General features: G+C 42.3%; 1 protein-coding gene across 1 annotated transcript in view; it reads right to left on the reverse strand.

The window, feature by feature from the left end:
* Positions 1 to 244: 244 nt before the first annotated feature.
* Positions 245 to 20781, reverse strand: part of LOC139158853 (perilipin-3-like) — a gene marked incomplete at its 5' end in the record, with an annotated part of 144088 nt that continues 123551 nt past the window's right edge. Inside the window, one exon of the mRNA XM_070736192.1 lies at positions 245 to 598. Coding sequence (XP_070592293.1) covers positions 245 to 598 — 354 coding nt within the window. The remainder of the gene's footprint in view (positions 599 to 20781) is intronic.

Consider the following 20781-nt stretch of genomic DNA (forward strand, 5'->3'; position numbering starts at 1 on the left):
TTGGCTAGTAGTCAACATAAAGTACACTTACAACTATATAATATTAAAAGAATCATGCATAATATGGAAGTGGCTAATAATTACTTTTAAAAGGTCAATCCATTTACTAATTTCTCTCATTTTCTAAGAGCCCAGCCACCTAAGTCTTGTCCAAGGAATGCATCGGAAGACCCCAGTTCTCAATATTATTAATAGGAAGAATTGATATATGTTATTTGTTTCATAAATTATTAAGAGTAAAGAACTAATATACGTTATTGTGTTTTATGGATTCCTCTGCTGAATATTCAGCAGGACAATAGGGTCCCTCTACCCATGGCTGACAAGTGTATTTAGCTATATATTCCATGACTTCAAACAGAGCCTTCCTGGCCTTGTTAATTTTCTCTGTGGTCTCTTTCATGAAGCCACTGGGAAGATCCTGGAAGGATGTGGCAGTAGAGAGGACAGCTTGTAGCTCTGTTAAATCACACTGAGCCTGTTGGACTTTTTGTTGAAGATGTTCAGGAAGGCTCTGCAGGTTGGTTAAGACATTCTGGCAGACCTCCTGCATCTTCTGTGCAACAGTGTAAGATGTGGCTAGAGAATGGGATTCCATCTGTTATGAAAAAAATGAACAAAAAGATCTGTTAATTGAACATCATAGGTGTTCATCTATGGCAGGGGTAGGCAAAGTTGGCTCTTCTATGACTTATGGACTTCAACTCCCAGAATTCCTGAGCCAATCATGCTAGCTCAGGCATTCTGGGAGTTGAAGTCTACATGTCATAGAAGAGCCAACTTTGCCTACCCCTGATCTATGGGATTATCTGAAGGGAGGGAGGGGGTGGGGAGAGAGATTGACAGACGGACATAGGGCAACTGAATATTCTTGTTTATGCATGGAGACACCATTGTTGATTGCTGTTCCCTTGATTTCAGCCATGCAGTACATGCCAGGTGGCAGAATTCAAATCTCCTCCCTCTTTTCTTCCTCAAACAATTTTCTGTATGTTGTGTATGTTCTATAAAGGATCTTAGACCCAGCTCTTCATCTCAGCCTTTTCATATATCCTGAGAAACACACCAACTCTCTTCTGGTTCTGGGAATAATTTTTGCATAAATATATAGTTTGTTTAATAATGTTGCAACATCCAATTTGCGTCAGCCACTGGGGATAAAGATTTAGTCCAGTGTTGGCGAAACGTTTTTGATCCGGGTGCCAAAAGGATGCGCTTGCGGGTGATAGGGCGTGTGTGTGTACCCACATCTGTAATGCAATGCTCTCCCCCACCGCATGCACACAACCCCCCCTGCGCTGCCCTTCCACATATGCGGACAGGCCTCACTGAAGCCTCCGGACTTCCAATAAGCTTTTAGGGCCTTTTTTTGCCCTTGCCCAGGGTTCAGAAAAGCCTCCTGAAGCCTGGAGATGGCAAAAAAACAGGCCAGGAGGCTTTGTTCCAGTTTTTGCTGGAGCAAAATGGCTTCAGGAGGCTTTCCTGAACTCTGGGGAGAGCAAAAACGGCCATAAAGAAGGCACGAATCCCAGCGGCCAATTAGGTCCCACAGAGGTGGCCTTCTCCAGGTCCCGTCGACCAAACAATGTCGGCTGGCAGGACCCAGGGGCAGAGCCTTCTCTGTGGTGGCCCCGGCCCTCTGGAATCAACTCCCTCTAGAGATTCGACCAGCCCTCACTCTCCTCGCCTTCCATAAAATGTTGAAGACCCACTTTTGTCGCCAGGTGTGGGCATAATTACCACCTTTCCCCCTCTTTTTAATTATGTTTTTGGCCTTACTGTATGATAGAGTAGGTTGAATGTGTGTGATTGCATAGTTAGGGATTTTATTATGTTATTAATACTTGCTTAAATTGATTTAATTTTTATTATTGGATTTGTAATGTATTGTACTACTGTTATGCTGTGAGCCGCCTCGAGTCTTCGGAGGGGGTGGCAGACAAATCTGATAAAGTATAAACTATAACTAAACTATAAATATCAGCGGACCAGCAGGCCCGAGCTGACAGAGGGCAATGCCTCACGTGCCGTCAGAAATGGCTTCGCATGCCACCACGTGTGCCATAGGTTCGCCATCCTTGATTTAATCTATTTAATAATGAATAATAATTACCAAATAAATCATAATTGTCTAGGTTTACCCAGTATGCCTAACCACAAACCATGGTCAAGGCAGAATCTTCACTGAGCAATGGCCATTCCCTATTTTTTTAATATCTTCAAAAGATGAATCATTCTCAAGCTGAGATACCTCTGTCTGATTGGCTCCATTGCTCTGATCCTGCTTAGGTTCTCCTTTGTACCATTCCTTCCACATTTGGTACATTTTTTCGTGACCTCTGTGAACTTTGTAGTCCAATTCCTCCTTGGTATATTTTAGCTACAAAAAAGCAAAAAAAAAAAGGAAAAGGGAAAGAAAAAAATCATGCACTCAAGCCTAGTGTTTTGCGTTTGGCCTCATAACTACAGTTTTGGCTCAAAGGCCAGAGCTATACATTCCCTACTCTTATCATAAGAGCCACAGCGGCACAGTGGTTAGAATCTAGAACTGCAGGCTATTTCTGACGGCTGCTTGCGAAGCTGGTAAAATGAGGACCTAGTTTTTTGCGGGGCAAAATTCTGAGGGTAGTAATAGCTATTGCTATCTTCAATTATTCAGAAAAATCTCTTAAGGAACTTCCATCAAGTTTATTCAGGAAGTATAGGTAGCCCTTGACCTATAACTATTCATTTTGTGACTGTTCAAAGTTACTGAAAGTCAGAAATTACTCTGTTTTTTCTTGTTATTCTGCATTATTTTGACTTTTTTCTGAACCATTCTTTCCTAGTCATTCTATGCTTCTGTAATACTTTTTCTTTCTTTATATATGATCTCTTATTGAAATGTAATAGTTTTCTTTAAAAAAAAGAAAATATTTTCCCCCAACAGACAAAATAAAAAGAACCAGTGCACAATCAGCTGGGCATTTTTTCTTCATTATATAATTGCTGTAGCCTTTCGCATTAGCATTAATAAACAAGGCTCATTTTGGCCTGGGAACCTCAGAGGGCATTGCTAGTGATCTTCTAACATGACCAAAGTAGTTGTAGTGCATATTTTTGTGTGTGTGGGGGGGGGGGGGAAGGTTACTATTGGACAGAGGATTAAAGGAAGAAATTGGAACTTCAAGCTTTGCAGATGTTTAAAGCATCCACCTCACCTTTTAAAATTCCTCCAGTGAGAGAAAATACTTAAATCTCTTTCAGCTTTGGATATTCCATTCCTCAAGCCCCATAAATGACCCCCCCCCCCAAATTGGCATATGTCCACTGGCCTGCCAAGGGGTTTGGCCTGCCAGTGGGACTGCCCTGTGTCACCTGTCCTATGACACAAGCAGCAGCAGCAGAAGCAGAGACGCCTCCCCTCTGCACGTTTTTTTACCTACCCTGAACACTGGCTGCTTTCTCCATCTTGTGGCTCCTGAAATGAGAATGCAAATATTATATCTATTGCCATAATTTCTTGGCAGGATGTCTGCCATTATAGTAGGGAGGGGGTCTTACCAGTGGCCTTACCATTTCCTTAATGGACTCCACAATAGGGGAGAGCCCTGGAGTCCATTTGGTTGGGATCACCATCCTGGGGAGAGAACGAAGGGCCTGGCATTCAGGTAGGGCAACAACCAAGGACTGTCCAAACAGCCCAGCCACCAATATTGGATCCTAACAACATTCAAAATATTATTGCCCAATATTATATAACAGTGTATGGCTGCTTTTCAGCAAATGGCTGTTTTTCCACTCTACATGGTGATTACCGGAGCTTGCTCTAGTCACCCACAAAACCAGGCCCAGCCTCTGCTGAACCAGCCTTCTTTGCAACACAAATCTTTGGAGGATTAGAGGATCATAATTATTCAGATACCTCAGGTAATGAGAGCCAAGCCTCAGCAATGGAAGAGGCAGAGTGTCAGGATGAGGCCCTCTCTGCTGATGAAGCTTTACCAATAGAGCAGCCTACTCCTGCAGGCCTTTTTCCACCAGCCTTATTTAAATCACTTCTCCAGAAGGCTACGACTGCTTCTGGCCTGGCCACGCCTCCTATCACAGGAACTGGAAACAAAGCTTCTACTTCCATTCCATATATTGCTGAACAAGTCCAGGCAGTGGCCCTTATTCCAGCTCCTCAGCTGTTCATTGATAACATTCAGAAGCAGTTCACTGTTCCTGTGGCAGACTCAATACCTCCAACTTTTGACAAGAAGCATTTCAATGTAGCTCTTGAGCTAGCAAACTTGCTCAAGCCCCTAACTTATCACCTACAGTTAACAACAATGGCAAAAAAAAAAGATAGTAAAATGGGGCAAAACTCACTTAACAAATGTCTCACTTAACAGCTGAAAGTTTGGGTTCAATTCTGGTCATAGGTTGAGAACCACCTCTATAACTCAAAGTAGCTTTCCTGGGGCTAAGATTCCAGGCTTTCCCTCCCATCTGTCCATCCACTCCCAGCTCCCAAATTTCCAACTTCTCTTCCCTCCAAGAATATAAACAGGAAGGAGGACCCCTGTGTTATTGATTGATGGTTATAAGAGCCAATCAGCATTCACTGAATTTGTGGGTAATAGGAAATGGCCTTTCCCAACACAAGGCCTCCAAATCAGGCCTGAGATGAGAGATGTTGAGATGTGGTCCATGCTGTTTGTCCTCCTGTAATTCCCCCCAGGATGAGACAGCCAGTGTTTTCAATGGTTTGCATCAGGGGTAGGTTCCAACTTCCCTCGCTGCTGGTTCGCATGGGTGTGCTTCGTGGGAGGGCCAGTTCTTCGTGGGCACACATGCACAGTAAGAAAAAAATCCCCCCCCCCAAAAACCCCAAAGCCAAAAAAACAAAAATGTGGCCTCCATATGCACAGTACAGGAACTTGGCTTCTGCACCTGCTCAGGAGGAAAAACATTTTTAAAATGTGGTGGGAATTTTTTTTATTTTTAAAGATGGTGGTGCCCATGGACCGGCACTGACCAATCCGGTTTTGTGACATTATCATGACGGCACCAGCGGGTGGCTACCAGTTCTTGTGAACCAGTACGAACTGGGAGAAACCCACCTCTGGTTTGTACACTTTTTGCAGTGAAGAGAGACACACAAACACAAAAGCCCATAATTAACTATGAGTAGGTTTATGATGGCGATAAAATACCAAGGCAAAACAAAGCAAGGCAACAGGAAGGAATTATTACACCGGATATTTCCATTTGGGAGCAAATTTTATTTATTTAGACTGGTCTATATCATATACGTGGCATATACATGGATATTCTAATTTTTCAAGTTTCACCTGCAGCATCACATGATGCTAGATTAGTTAGACCAGCTGGACATGCAAATCCAGATTCTCAATACAAAGTTATGGACTTTCTTAACTTAATTTTGATTTTTCATATTATATGGGCTTAGAAGTCAAAATCTTTTAAAAATCAGTTTCTGTGAAAATTTGATGGCTTAAAAGACCATACATTTCATTAGGGGTTTAACATAGATGTGGCTGCTCCATCTTATTCTTATTTATCTGAAAGTTCTAGGTTAATATTTGTTTTAAATTATTATAGATGTATAGACATTTGGTCCTACCTCAAGGCATTGTTTTAAACCAGGGGTCTCAAACTCAATTTACCTGGGGGCCGCTGGAGGTAGAGTCTGGGTGAGGCTGGGTCACATCAGGTTTTCCCCCAAAAAAGCTCTTACAAAAACATTCCAATGTTATCAAGTCTTTATTTTTTCATCTTATTTTATGTTAAAAAATAAAAATAAATTAACAAATTCATAAGAAAAATAAAAATAAATCAGTAATAAATAAAATTAAAATGATAATAACAACAACAACAACAACAATAAACAATAATAATACAGCAGATATAGAAGACTGAAGAAACCACATATACTGTAGTTGCTGACTAGAGAAATGTAATTAGTATTATTGAGATTCAAATGTCTGTATTAATAGTTCTTTAACATTTAACTTTCTGAACATGAATGGAACATTGAACATGAACTGTTTTGAACGTGGCTTCTTCTCCCTACTTCTTGCTGCTAGAGATCTGGCAGCTCTTACTCTTGCATAGCCAAGCCACATTTGGTTTAAGGGAGGAAGCAGTTGAGATCCTCCATAGGGCTTGAAGATGCTCATCAGTAAGTCTGGACCTTTACTTGGATTTGTTAAATCAGAAGCTGGAGGCCGAGGAAGGTTAACAGCTCTTTATTGGCAATCAGGAACAGTTGAAGTGACCAGCTCGCAGGTAGGAAGTGACTGCTGGCTACCGGCTAAAGCTGCGCCTTATATACCTTGCTGGCGCGGGGAAAACAGCCGTGAGTTCCTCTTTTTTAAACTTTCGCACGACTTAAGCCAATCAGTGGTTACCTTTATTTAAAAGTACAAACCTAACACCCTTCCCCCCCATAGGTTGAACAAACTGTCAATCATTTAGATATGTGACGTAGTCTTGTAGCCTGATTGGTGGCTTGCCAACTCGCCCAGACCTGCGCAGTTCAGTTTGCAGGGAGTTGTCCTCCTGGTCGGCTGGCTCCTGTGCTGCTCCGTCCTGGTAAAGATTGTCTTGGCCTATGGACGTAGAAGTGGCCTTACCAACGCCAGCCGCCAGGGTTCCAGGGCAGCTGCCGCTGGATGCCAGAAGAGGATGCGGTGAGTAGTCTGGTTGGTTTTGGTAATTCCCATGCATTTGATCTACGGGAAAAATGTCATTGTTACTTTGTGTTAACTCACTTGGGTGTCGTTTTCTGATTTGTTCTATGTGTCTGCGCCAGATTTTCCCATTGGCTGGTTGGATCGTGTATGATTTGGGGCCGGTTTTGGATTCAATTGTCCCCTCTCTCCAGCAGAGATTTGAGTCAAAGTATTTTGCATAGAGTGGGTCGCCCGTTTTAAAAGTCCGTTCTGGTTCCGTTGTATGCTTATCTTTCATTTCGGAATACTCTGGGTGAATTCGGTCCAGCTGGGAACGGAGTTTCCTCCCCATGAGAAGTTTTGCTGGACTTTTGTTTGTGCTGGCCGACGGGGTGATGTGCTGGACTAATAGGAATTCGTCCAGCTGCTGTTGCCATTCTCCAGGTGCTGACCGGTGCAGGGCTTCTTTTGTGAACCTCACCATGCCTTCAACCCGGCCACTAGCAGCCGGGAAATGGGGAGATGTTAATGCATGTCGGATCCCCCTTTCGGCCAGGAAGACCTCCATTTGCCTGGAGGTTAGTTGTGGACCGTTGTCCGAGACGAGCACATCCGGCAGTGCATGTGTTGAGAAAAGTCTCCGCAGCGCTTTATTGTAGCTGCTGTTGTAGTTGAGGTCATTAAGACAACCTCCAGCCACTTGGAGTATGCATCGACCACAATGAGGAATGATTGTCCCGCTAGAGGTCCTGAGAAGTCTATGTGTATGCGGGACCATGGTCCCTTTGGTGTCTCCCACTCCGTTGGTTTGGTCTTTGGTGGGTCTGGGCGAGTTTGTTGGCATGGGTGACATGTGGCTACACAGGTTTCTATGTCCTGGTCTAAACCTGGCCACCAAAGGTGGCTCCTGGCCAGGCTTTTCATCTTTACCATGTCTGGGTGACCCTGGTGTAACAATTTCAATGCTTTCTTCTGCAGCTGTTTAGGAATTACCACCCTGTCACCCCACAATATGCAATCTCTTAATACATTTAATTCAGTTTGTCTGTTCTTGAATACCTGGCATGTCTCTTTTGGAATTTCCCCCGGCCCGCCTTTATTACCCATTGTTTTACTGGGGATAACACGGGGTCTATTTCTGTCTCTCTGGCTATTTCCACTGCCGTTATTAATGGGTTTTCTTGCATTTCTATCAGCAATACATTGGACGCTGGGGCTGGGTCGTTTACTAATTCTGCCTGAGGACACCTACTTAACACGTCTGCGTGCCCAATTTCCTTCCCCCTCCCTGTGCTTAAGTACATAATTATAAGCAGCTAAAAAGATCGCCCAACGGGTCATTCTCGGAGACAGAAATGTGGGGGTCTGCTTATCTCCTGCTAAAATGCCTAACAATGGCTTGTGGTCCGTAATCAATGTAAAATGGTGGCCAAACAAATATCCATGGAAGCGTTTAACGCCTGCAACTAAAGCTAATGCCTCCTTATCTAATTGAGAGTAATTCCTTTCTGCAGGTGAAAGGGTTTTAGAATAAAACGCAAATGGGGCATCTGCGCGGGGAAAACAGACGTGAGTTCCTCTTTTTTAAACTTTCGCGCCAAGGTTTCCCTTGGCCGTGACTTAAGCCAATCAGTGGTTACCTTTATTTAAAAGTACAAACATAACAGTATTTATTGAAGTTCAAGGTAGAGAAGAGCTTTTCGCACAAGTATGTGCTCCCAAAAAGACACATGGTCCACTTGAACATTCGGGAAAGCTCAGGGAAGCTGGGGGGGCAATTCTGTCAAAAATTGCCCAAGCTTGTCTGCTTTTCCACTCACCTCCCTGAACTTGGCTTTGAGTTCAGAGTTGCACTGCAGGTCAATGAGCACCATTTGAAGCACAGGAGGGGTATCCTGCACATCAAAGGAGAAGGGGTTCCCAAAAATGTGAAATGTTGCTCTGTGCGTCTTGAAGTCTGCAAATCTGTGATCAAATTCCTCCTGTAGCTTCAAAATGACATCCACATACTCCTCACCACTGAATGGTGTGCCTGCATCTATGAGTGCCTTGCATGCTGGGAAATGGCAAATGTTTGTCTGAGAAAGCTGGGCTTTCCATAACATACATTTTGTAGAGAATGCTCTCACATTGTCATAGGCAGCACTGACAAGTTGCCCCTGGCCTTGTAACTTTTTGTTCAGTACAGTAAGCTCATGTATTGATACCAGCAAAAAAAGCTAAGTCCATAAGCCATTTTGTATCACTTAGCGCAGGAATAGCAATCCCATCTTTTTCCACTTCCGCTCTCAACTCAAAAAATCTCTTCAATATGTTTCCCCTGCTGAGCCAATGTACCTCGGTGAAGTAGAACACATCCCCATATTCTGATTCCATTTCCTCTAAAGAAGCCTGAAACCTGTGCTTTAAGCCCCTGGATCTGATACTCCTCAGCATGTTTAGTTGTGTAATGACATTTCAAATTGTATTCTTTGTGCAAATAAGACACGTGCTCATCACCAACCTTTTTTCTTCACTGCAGACTTTGAAAAAGACATGTTTAGGGCTGTCTTATATATAATTGCCCCCCGGAGGCGGAGTAAAGACGCTGAGACATATATTGTGGATTAATTAAGGGTCATTTATTAATTAGCATAAATTTAAATAACTTTAAATAAATTTAAATACGTAACTTTGAATATTTAATTCAAAACAAACTAAGGACCTGCAGAGCCAAACTAACGGGGCGGAAATTCCTAAATAACTAAATGCGCCGCACCCCCTAACCAATCCAGTCCGCACCGTCAGTGTGGAATAGGCGAAAAAACGGCCGCCTCTAAAGGGGAGGCCGCCAAAAATTCCTATTCGGCCCCAAAGGCGACCTCCTTATGACACACTGTTGATAGCGGAGGGTGGGCGGGTGTTCGCTCCAATTGCCGCAATGCGGAGGTCCCTTCCGGATCGCCCTTAAGTTATTAGTTTTGCTTTGCAGAGTCACTTAAAAAGAAAACAGAAAGACCAACTTTAAACCACATTTCAGGGGGGGGGGTAGGAAAGCAACTCAGGTTAGTCATACATACCTCAAAGCCAACGATAAATCCACTTCTGGCCTCAGTGGTCTTTATATACCTATAAAAACATGAAAAGGCAGAGGCGGGCTATCATTGACTGACAGTTCCGCATTCCCTGCAGGCTTTTCACAGCCAACTACCAACTCACCTCTGGAGGTGCCTGGAGCTGGTTCTTCGTCATTCCGTTGCAGCTCCTGGGGAAGGAAGGAAAGGCTGTTGTTAGTACCAGTTTGCTCTTTCTGTACTTGCCCTCTGCTCTTCCCACGTAGCATATTGGACTCCTTCCTATCTGAGGGGCTCGTCTTCTGGCATTGTTTTGATGCTTTTCTTGGGGTTTTCTTACTAAGGATACTGGAGAAGGCTGCCATTTCCTTCTCCAGTAGACCACATTGTGCCAGCATCCCCCACTAGGACCTGTCTGATTGGGTGGCCCTGCACAGCATAGCTCATTGCTTCATTGAGCTTCGCAAGGCAAGGCATTGATCCCTGAAGAGGGTAGAATACATACCTCTAACTCCTGGAGGAGGCGCTCCAAGCTGTCCGGGGTGTTTCCCTCCAGGCTGCCCAAATTAGCCGGACTGTTCTCTGGAGAATCCTGTGGACGACAATGATCGCATTCTAAATTACCAATCTCATTACTAGGAAGAATTGCCACAATAAAAATGACCATATTACCCAAATTTCTATATTACTTCCAAACAATCCCAATTAAATTAGAAGGAACCTTTTAAAAAAAAAATTAGACAAATTAATATCCAAATTTATATGGCAAAAAAGGAGACCAGAATTAGACTTAAATGGACACAAGATAGCCCTATGCAAGGCGGACTTGGCTTACCCGACTTCAAACTCTATTACCGAGCAGCAGCCCTAACATGGGTTAAAGAGTGGATACAACTTCAAAATACGAGACTACTAGCTTTGGAAGGACATGATATCCAGTCCGGATGGCACAGTTTCATTTGGGACAGCAAATCTACTACACACTCATATTTTAAACACCATCTGATAAGGAAGTCATTAATAGACAACTGGAACTTAATTAGGAAGCAACATTATTTTAAAATACCACTATGGTTCTCAAGCATAGAAGCAATAATTTACCCAAACACTATAAGTCGACAAAAACTATTAAACTATTCACACTTATTAGATAAAGACTCAAAATTAAAAACACGAACACAGCTAAATGAAGAAGGAATAAAAGTGGATTGGTGGTGTTATCACCAAATATCATCTAGATTCCATGTAGACATAAAGAAATATGGAATACAGAAAAACTACACTCCATTAGATAAAATCTTATTAGGGCCCCACAAGTAATCAATTGCAAACATTTACAAAATACTCCAAGGACACCAAAACGTGGAAGAAATAGTAAAAGGGAATATGATTGCTTGGGTAAAGAATATAGGTCACACAATACAATTGGACCAATGGGAAAAAATATGGCATACCAATTACAAAATCACAAAATCCACTGCATACAAAGAAAATGCAATAAAAATGTTTTATAGGTGGCATATGCCCCCTGAAAGGCTAGCAAAAATGTACACCAACCTCAAGCCTAACTGTTGGAAGTGTGGTGAGAAACAAGGTTCATATTTTCATATGTGGTAGACCTGCTGACAAGTTAAAGGAATCTGGCACAAACTTCAGAAATGGATAAAGGAAATAACTAAGATTGAACTAGAAATGAAACCTGAAATATTTTTGCTTGGCATTATTGAAAATCAGATGAATAAAGAACATTATTACCTAATACAACATCTAATAACATCAACGAGAATAGCTATCGCACAATTTTGGAAGAATGAAAACATGCCAAATGAAAGGAATTTAATAAAAAAAATGTTAGATTGTGCTGAAGCAGATAAACTAACAATGGAACTAAAAGAAAAAGAAAAAACAAAATACTACCAAATATGGGAAGAATTTTACATTTGGTTAAATAAAAGAACACCCCTTTATAGTGCTGCGAGATAATGTAACAACTTAAAGAACAATCTTTTTTTAAAAATTCAATATAGTTTTTTGCTTGGTTTATTTGATAAGAACTTACGACATAAGAATTCAACTATAACAACATACAACTCAAACCACTGGTCTTAACACCGCCAAGAATATTTTTTTTTTTAAAAGAGAGGAGGACGCTGTCAACAGTCTCTACTACAGGAGAAGAGAAGAAATATATCTCTTGCTTGTTTTTTCTGTTCTCTGTATTTTATGTAAATGCACTGTTTGTCGTATGTTCTCTGTATTTTATGTAAATGCACTGTTTGTCGTTATTGTCTTATTATATATACAGTGGTACCACGGTACTCGACCACAATTCGTTCCAAAAGTGTGGTCGAGAACCGATTTGGTCGAGTACCGAATTTATTTATCCCATAGGAAATAATGGAAATGGATTTAATTGGTTCCCAGCCCCTGTTAACTCTCTGAGAACCAATTAAATCTATTTTCTTTATTTCCAATGGGATAAATAAATTCGGTACTCCAAGCTGCAGGAAGGGTGGGGGCTGCTGCAATCCCAGCAGCTTCAGGGGGCTGAGGAGCTGTATAAGAGCTCCAAGCTGCAGGAAGGGTGGGGGCTGCTGCAATCCCGGCAGCTTCGGGGGGCTGCTTTCCTCATTGCTTCCTCTTATTACCTGTATGCAGCTGCAAAAACTTTCTCCTTTCCGGTGGCTGCAACGGCGGCGGCTTCCCTTCGAGGAGCAACAGCGCCGGTAACGTCACGTAATGAAGGGAAGCTGCTGGAGCGGCGGCAACTGCTGAGATGGCTCCAGCGGCTTCCCTTCATCACGTGACGTTCCCGGCGCTGTTCGAAGGGAAGCCGCCACCGTTTCAGCCGTCGGGAAGGAGAAAGTTTTTGCAGCTGCTTACAGGTAATAAGAGGAAGCAATGAGGAAAGGAGCCCCGCGAAGCTGCCGGGATTGCAGCAGCCCCCACCCTTCCTGCAGCTTGGAGCTCTTATAGAGCTCCTCATCCCCCTGAAGCTGCCGGGATTGCAGCAGCCCCCGGCAGTAAGATTTCGGATAATGAACAAAATTTTCTCTGTCTGTTTGGTATCCGAATTGTTGTTCAGATACTGAAGCAACTTTTTGCCGAAAATTTTGTTCGTTATCCGAAATGTACGAGAACCAAAGCGTTCGAGTACCAAGGTACCACTGTATGTAAATCAAAATTATTTTAAAAAAGAAAAAAAACGAATACATACCTCTAATTCCTGGATGAGGCGCTCCAAACTGTCCGGGGTGTCTTCCTCCAGGCTGCCCAAATCGGAAAAACTGTCCTGAGATTCCTGTGGACGACAATAATCCCATTCTCCATTAAGGACACCAGTCCCTGCTGATTTGTGGCAAAGGAGCCATTGACACCAGAGCTTGGGGGCATGTGTCTAACCTAAGTCCCTTCTCCCAAGGGCCGGGTGTCCCCCTGCTCCGCTGCCCAGAGCGCTCCAGCACAGCTCGGTCAGGTTAGGAGAACTAACTAGGGGGACTCCACCCCTCCCCAACTGAGAAGACTTTGTCTTACTTACCCAAGGGCTGGAGGATCCCAAAAATGAGGCCAGGTCCAGGCTGCTCCCTGACCCCATTTTAGCTGTCATCGAATCCTGCAAATGAAGATACGGGGGCTAAATCCTAAGGTTTCTGCGTCCCAGTAAGATTGAGAAAGGACAGGGTGCATCAGGCCCTATGGGCCAACAGCAACGCTTAAGGTTAGGGCGATGCCTTCAGTCCTGATGGGAGGGGGAGAAAGCTTTTCCAAGCCTTAAGCTTAGAAGGATATCTACCATAATTACTCCCCCTCCCATCAGGAGTCAAGGCATCGCCGAAACCCTAACGCTCACCCTCTGCCCCCCTGCCAAAGGTTTCTTACCTCCGAGGGCTCTCGATGCCAGATGGTATAGGTCGTCTCTCTGGGGGAAGAAAACAAAGGGGACAAAGATCAAAAGCAGCCATGGCCCATTTTGCAAAAGTGGCCATGTGGAGGCTCCCAGAGCCCTTCCAGCTGGCCTGCCAAGGGGTTTGGCCTGCCAGTGGGACTGCCCTGTGTCACCTGTCCTTTGACACAAGCAGCAGCAGCAGAAGTAGAGACGCCTCCCCTCTGCACGTTTTTTTACCTACCCTGAACCCTGGCTGTTTTTTCCATCTTGTGGCTCCTGAAATAAGAAGGCAAATATTATATCTCTTGGCATAATTTCTTGGCAGGATGTCTGCCATTACAGTGGGGAGGGTGTCTTACCAGTGGCCTTACCAGTTCCTTAATAGAGGAGAGCCCTGGAGTCCACCTTCTGGGGATCTCCATCCTGGGGAGAGAACGAAGGGCCTGAGTCATTCTCCTGTTAGCCAAAGAAGAGGCAGAGGGTAGAGATGCCTCCCCTCTTGTAAACCTTACTCCTAGCCACCTTCTTGGGGGCTTCAGAGTCCCTCGTATGAGAGGACACTCACCCCACGAAGGGCAGGTCCCTGCCAGACTTCGATGTATTTGGGGTCCTGGCAGCCCCAGCCATCAATATCTGCAAGTAAAAAAAAATCCAAATAGCTCTTCTTCAGTTTTCTAGGCTGGCCAAGTTCCCCCAGTGGGATTTCCACCCTTCCCCCACCCAGATTTGAGGAATGGCCCCCCACTGGCCACGTTGCAGAAGCGTACTTACCCCAAGAGGTGTCTCTTCTCCTCTTCCTCCTCCTCCTTCAATCCTGCCCAAAAGAAGAAGGTGGCATGTCAAAAACATCCATCTCTAGCTGAGCCTCTCCTTTCTCATCCTGGCCTGTCAGCCTGCCCATCTTTTTGCCCCTGAAGGCCCCTCTGCACAGAAAGTCATTTTGGGGAGAGGATCTTACAGACTCTGCAGACCTTCAGCGGTGCCTAGGGATGGGCAGCAACCACTTTCAGCTGGAAAACTCCCTCATTGTCCAGGTTTACTGCCTTATAAATAAAGTACAGGCTGGAATGGGAGCGCTGGAGGTGATTGCTTTTTTTCCGCAGTTGTCCATGAGAGGCAGAGAATTGCAAAGCAACAGCCATCCCCCTCACAGGCCCATCCAAACGGAGATGCTGCCATTGTCCACGTTTATTTCCCTCCTGACCCTCCCCTGCCACCGCCGCTCTCCTACAGCCGCTCATGGACAACTGCGCTCGGTGAGCCGCTGGGGATTTGGAAACACCAGGGATTTGGTGGCACCTTTTAAATAAAGTAAAGTCCTGATTTTCCTTTCTCTCGACTGCCCAGAGTGAATAAAACATTTCGCTTCTCAGGGTGCTGGGACGAGGATTCTTCTCCCGCTGCTACTAATCCATTGAACACTTTTAATTATTCAATTTTTTCTAGTTTTTTGTTACAATGCTTATAAACTCTTAGTTCTCATTATAATCCATAGAACTATTTCTTTTTTAATGGTAATTTCATTTAAGATTACAATTTTACAACAAAGTAACAAATCAATATGTTCTACAGAACTGAAGAAGTTTCCTTCAATCCTTACTGAAAGAAGTTACTAAGGACAAACTTTAAGGAATAAATAGCGAAAGAGTATTGAATTTTTGATTTTAAAAAGTTTCAAATGGCTATGGGTTCAGATAAATTTGAAATAACATTTTGGAGTTAATTATAAAGACCCATTCTCATAGGAAAATCTAATTTTGAATTATTTAAAAAATAAAAAAATAAAAAAGTCTAAAATTTGGGCATTAAAGGAAAATAGATGAAATATTACAATTATAAAAAAAATCACTCACCCTCAAATTATAAATATAGAATGAAGCAAAATATTTTAACATTGCACATACTAAAAATATTTTGAACAATGAACCTAGAAATTAACTTTAAGAGTTTCTTCCTCTACAGATACACTACTTTGTAAATTGTTACTTTGTTGCAAATTGTAATCTTAAATGAAATTACCATTAAAAAAAGAAATAGTTCTACGGATTATAATGAGAACTAAGAGTTTATAAGCATTGTAAGAAAAAACTAGAAAAAATTGAATAATTAAAAGTGTTCAAATGGAATAGTAGCAATTCTTAAATATCTGATTGGCAAACAGATGGAAAAAAGTATAATTCAAAGATTCCTAATAACTGAAAAACCCTTAACTGGGTGCTGACTCTGGCTTCATCCTGACCATCTGCACCCTCACGCAATGTCCTTAGGACAGTGGTTCCCAACCTTTGTTTGACCATACCCCACCTAAGCATCTCTAAAATTGTGACCCCCCTGACATATAACTGTTACTATTCAAAAGTGAACTCCTCAGCCAAAGGAAGCCTAAAAGGCCATTAACTTGGTTTGAACAAGGTTCCAATCGCTCCCATTCAAAATCAAATTGCCCCCCTGTAGGGCGTGGGCCCCACGTTGGGAACCATGGCCTTAGTAAAAATTTTGGCTGCCCTATCCTGGTGTTGTCCCACCATGGCCAGGGTTTAAGGAGAAGGGGGAGGTGGTACCTGGGAATGGCTTCATCTTCTCCTGTGCAGCAGCAAAATCTTCTTCGCAAATATTTCCAAAATCTCTGTGAAATAAAATAGACATGTTAAAGGAGTTGGGAAGCATGAACTTCCTCCCCTACTGCGAGATTCCTCCCATTTGAGATATCAACACTTACCCTGCAGCACTTCCTGGCTGCCATGCTGAGACTTCACCCGGTTAGAATGCTCTGGGGAGGGGCTTATCAGGGCAACTGACAATCTGGTTCCCTTGGCAACAGGTAAACAATAGCCATTGTCTTTTTTTTTTGAATATTTTAATTGATTTTTCATAAAATAGACAGACAAACATACAAACATTGAACACATAATGGGGATACATTTTCCCCGCTTATCTTGAAAGTATAGATTCAAAAACAGAAAAAGAATACATAATTAGATATATGTTGAATATTAAAAATTTGCTAAATTTGAGTTAAAGTTTTTCACATTTTTACTAATATATGTATAAAACCAAAATTCTTACTATATTACTTATATGTAAACTAATTCTTATATATAAACTAATTCTACCATAGTCATTAAGCAATAAATTTAAACTAATGTTAGTATTGATATTACCCAAGTAAAAACAAATGCAACAAATTAACTAAAAATAGATTATATATCTTATTTTTTCTTATCTATCCATTTATAAACATTGTTCCATGTTTCATAAAACTTAGTGTCTTCTTGATCATTTAAACGTCTTGTCATCATATCCATTTCAGCGCATTCTAATACTTTTGCTATAAGTTCTTCTTTGGGGATTTCCTCCCCCTTCCAATTTTGTGCATACGTAATTCTAGCCGCAGTTAATATGTGTATAATTAAATATAAAATTTCTTTCTTATAAGTCTGATTGGTAATTCCTAATAAATAGAATTCCGGGGTACTTTCTATTTCCTGCTTTACCGTTTCTTTTATTATTTTCTCTATCATCTTCCAATATATTTTAGCTTTACCACATGTCCACCATTGATGGTAATAGGTTCCTATTTCTTTCTTACATTTCCAACACAATGGAGAGGTTTTAGGGAACATTTTTGCTATTCTATTTGGTGGGAGATGCAGTACAGTGTAAGAATGTACATTGCTCAAAAAAATAAAGGGAACACTCAAACAAAACACCCGAGATCTGAATGAATGAAAAATTCTCACTGAACACTTTGCTGTGTACAAAGTTGAATGTGCACAACAGCATGTGAAATGGATTGTCAATCAGTGTTGCTTCCTAAGTGGACAGTTTGATTTCACAGAAGTTTGCTTTACTTGGAGTTATATTGTGTTATTTAAGCGTTCCCTTTATTTTTTTTGAGCAGTGTATTTAAGGAGTACAAAAGTTTTCCTCAGCATGTTCTTAAGTCCTTTGATAGTTTTACTGTGATAAAACTAGGAGCCTATGGGCCTGCAGATCTTTATAAATCTATGAAATAGATTAGAAAATCCATGCTGGGTTCTATCCTTGTTACAGTTTGATCCTTAAATGGTATCCTGGCTTCTTCCAGTATTGTTCACTTACCTGGTGATCATCTACAATTCTTGTAGGGATTAACTCTGCTCCAGGAGAAGACATGATGATGATAATAATGAGAACAAGCGGGCAGCACTATAGAGAGACAAGATCCCATGCAGTCACCACAGTAATATATCAAATTACATTACACACAATTTTAGCAGCTTTTGCAGGAGGAGGAAGGCCAATTAAATAAGCAAACAAATAAACCCTACTCTATCTCTATACCTCTAATTAAGCAGTATTTATTCCAAACCTGATCTATTTTCACCACAAGAACATCTGGAGATCTCAGATTTAGCTTCAGCTTTAGCGGTGAGGTCAAAAGATTCCTCACCACTAATATTTGATTCCATACTTACTGTATGTGATTTGTTTGCTTACTGTAATGTGATTTGTTTGCTTTGGGCTGATCTTTATTCTTGCACTTTTGCCAACTAGCTGTGTTTGTACAAATTATTCAGGTTTTGATTCTTATTATTTACAAGTCAATAGCTCGGGTGTTTTCGACCAAAGACTTACACCCTCAACAAAGCAAATGTTTTAACCCTGATTCTACAGTTATCAGCATAACTTTCTTTCAAAGTAATCAGAAATTGTTGGCATTTCTGAGCATTACAGGTAGGTCTCAACTTACCACAATTGAACCCAAACTTTATGTTGTTAAATGAGAAATTTGTTACATGAGTTTTGCCTCATTGTATTACTTTCCTCACCCATTTTGTTAAGCAAATCACTTCATTTCTTAAATTAGCAACACAGTTGTTAAGTGAACCTGGTTTCCCAGCTGACTTTGTTTTTCAGATCGCAAACTGTTGTAAGGCAAAGACTGCTAATTTCTTGCAACTAAAGCAATATAGCCACAGAATTTCAGACACAGGATTTTAAAGAGAAACCAAATAATTCTGCAAAACAAGCTAAAGGGGGGAAAAACCCCACCAGGATACAGCCAAATATGGCCCCCTTTAAAAAACTCAATGAAACTAAGTTTCTGGGAAATACCTCCTCTCTTAAAATATAGCAAAGTTATGTTGGCTCCGGAGCATTTTGGTGGCATTGTTGCACAATGTAACATCCACACTGCAGAAGGCCAAGATGCTATATCTGACAAAAGTCAAATATTTTACTAAAACCTAAACCCAAATTATAAGGATAAATCATCTCTTCCACCGATGCCCAACATGTGTTATTCAAAAGGACACAATGCAATCGACTTATCTCTGAATGAGCAATTTCCATTCAACTATCAAGCCTGGGAGACCAACACTTTGCAAAAAATTTATTAGTTTTGCTTTGCAGAGTCATTTAAAAAGAAAACAGAAAGACCAACTTTAAACCACATTTCAGGTGGGGAGGAAAGCAACTCAGGTTGGTCATACATACCTCAAAGCCAACGATAAAGCCATTTCCGGCCTCAGTGGTCTTTATATACTTATAAAACATGAAAAGGAAGAGTCGGGCTATCATTGACTGACAGTTCCAAAAAGCAATCAAAAGCTTCTTCCACTGCTGAATGGGAGATAAGGTAAATTGTGTTGGGAAAGACAATGGCTGCAATTCTATACTGTATTCCTTTAAAAACCCACAATCAGGTTGACTAAGAATTATGTTAACTAGAATTAAAACCATCCAGAGGAGCCCATGCTAGAAAAAGTAGCTATAAATTTACAGTGACCATATCTGTCCTTTATTAAAAAGGGCAATCTTTTACTTTTTTAAAAAAAACCTGTCCTTTAGATTTTTTAAAAAATTAATCCTTGTATTAATTAATGTTTGTATTCTTATGAACCTCTTTCAGATTTATCCCTTTTGGGGATTATACTTTATTTTTTTCCAAGGGGGGGAGCGTGCAAGACCGGTGGCAATGGAGCGAGACTACGCGCTCCATTGCTGCTGCCGGAATAGTGCTTCCACCCATTCTGGGTCCTGCCCATCCCTACGTAGCGCAGTCTCCTGGAGTTCCGCATTCCCTGCAGGCTTTTCACAGCCACCTACCAACTCACCTCTGGAGGTGTCTGGAACTGGTTCTTCGTCATTCCGTTGCAGCTCCTGGGGAAGGAAGGAAAGGCCAAACTGTCCTCTGGAGAATCCTGTGGACGACAATGATCCCATTCTCCATTAAGGACACCAGTCCCTGCTGACTTGCGGCTGCTGCTGCTCCCTGACCCCATTTGAGCTGACATCGAATCCTGCAAATGAAGATACGGAGGCTAAATCCTAAGCTTTCTGCGTCCCAGTAAGATTGAGAAAGGACAGTGTGCATCAGGCCCTATGGGCCAACAGCAACCCTTAAGGTTAGGGCGATGCCTTCATTCCTGATGGGAGGGGGAGAAAGCTTTTGCAAGCCTTAAGCTTAGAAGGATATCTACCATAATTTCTCCCCCTCCGAGCAAGAGTCAAGGCATCGCCGAGACCCTAACGCTCACCCTCTGCCCCCCTGGCCAAAGGTTTCTTACCTCAGAGGGCTCTCGCTGCCAGATGGTATAGGTCGTCTCTCTGGGGGAAGAAAACAAAGGGGACAAAGATCAAAAGCAGCCATGGCCCATTTTGCAAAAGTGGCCATGTGGAGGCTCCAAGAGCCCTTCCAGCTGGCCTGCCAAGGGGTTTGGCCTGCCAGTGGGACTGCCCTGTGTCACCTGTCCTATGACACAAGCAGCAGCAGCAGAAGTAGAGACGCCTCCCCTCTGCACGTTTTTTTACCTACCCTGAACACTGGCTGCTTTCTCCATCTTGTGGCTCCTGAAATGAGAATGCAAATATTATATCTATTGCCATAATTTCTTGGCAGGATGTCTGCCATTATAGTAGGGAGGGGGTCTTACCAGTGGCCTTACCATTTCCTTAATGGACTCCACAATAGGGGAGAGCCCTGGAGTCCATTTGGTTGGGATCACCATCCTGGGGAGAGAACGAAGGGCCTGGCATTCAGGTAGGGCAACAACCAAGGACTGTCCAAACAGCCCAGCCACCAATATTGGATCCTAACAACATTCAAAATATTATTGCCCAATACTATATAACAGTGTATGGCTGCTTTTCAGCAAATGGCTGTTTTTCCACTCTACATGGTGATTACCGGAGCTTG

The sequence above is a fragment of the Erythrolamprus reginae genome, chromosome 2 (assembly GCF_031021105.1).
Source record: "Erythrolamprus reginae isolate rEryReg1 chromosome 2, rEryReg1.hap1, whole genome shotgun sequence".
In the NCBI taxonomy this organism is placed as follows: domain Eukaryota; kingdom Metazoa; phylum Chordata; class Lepidosauria; order Squamata; family Dipsadidae; genus Erythrolamprus; species Erythrolamprus reginae.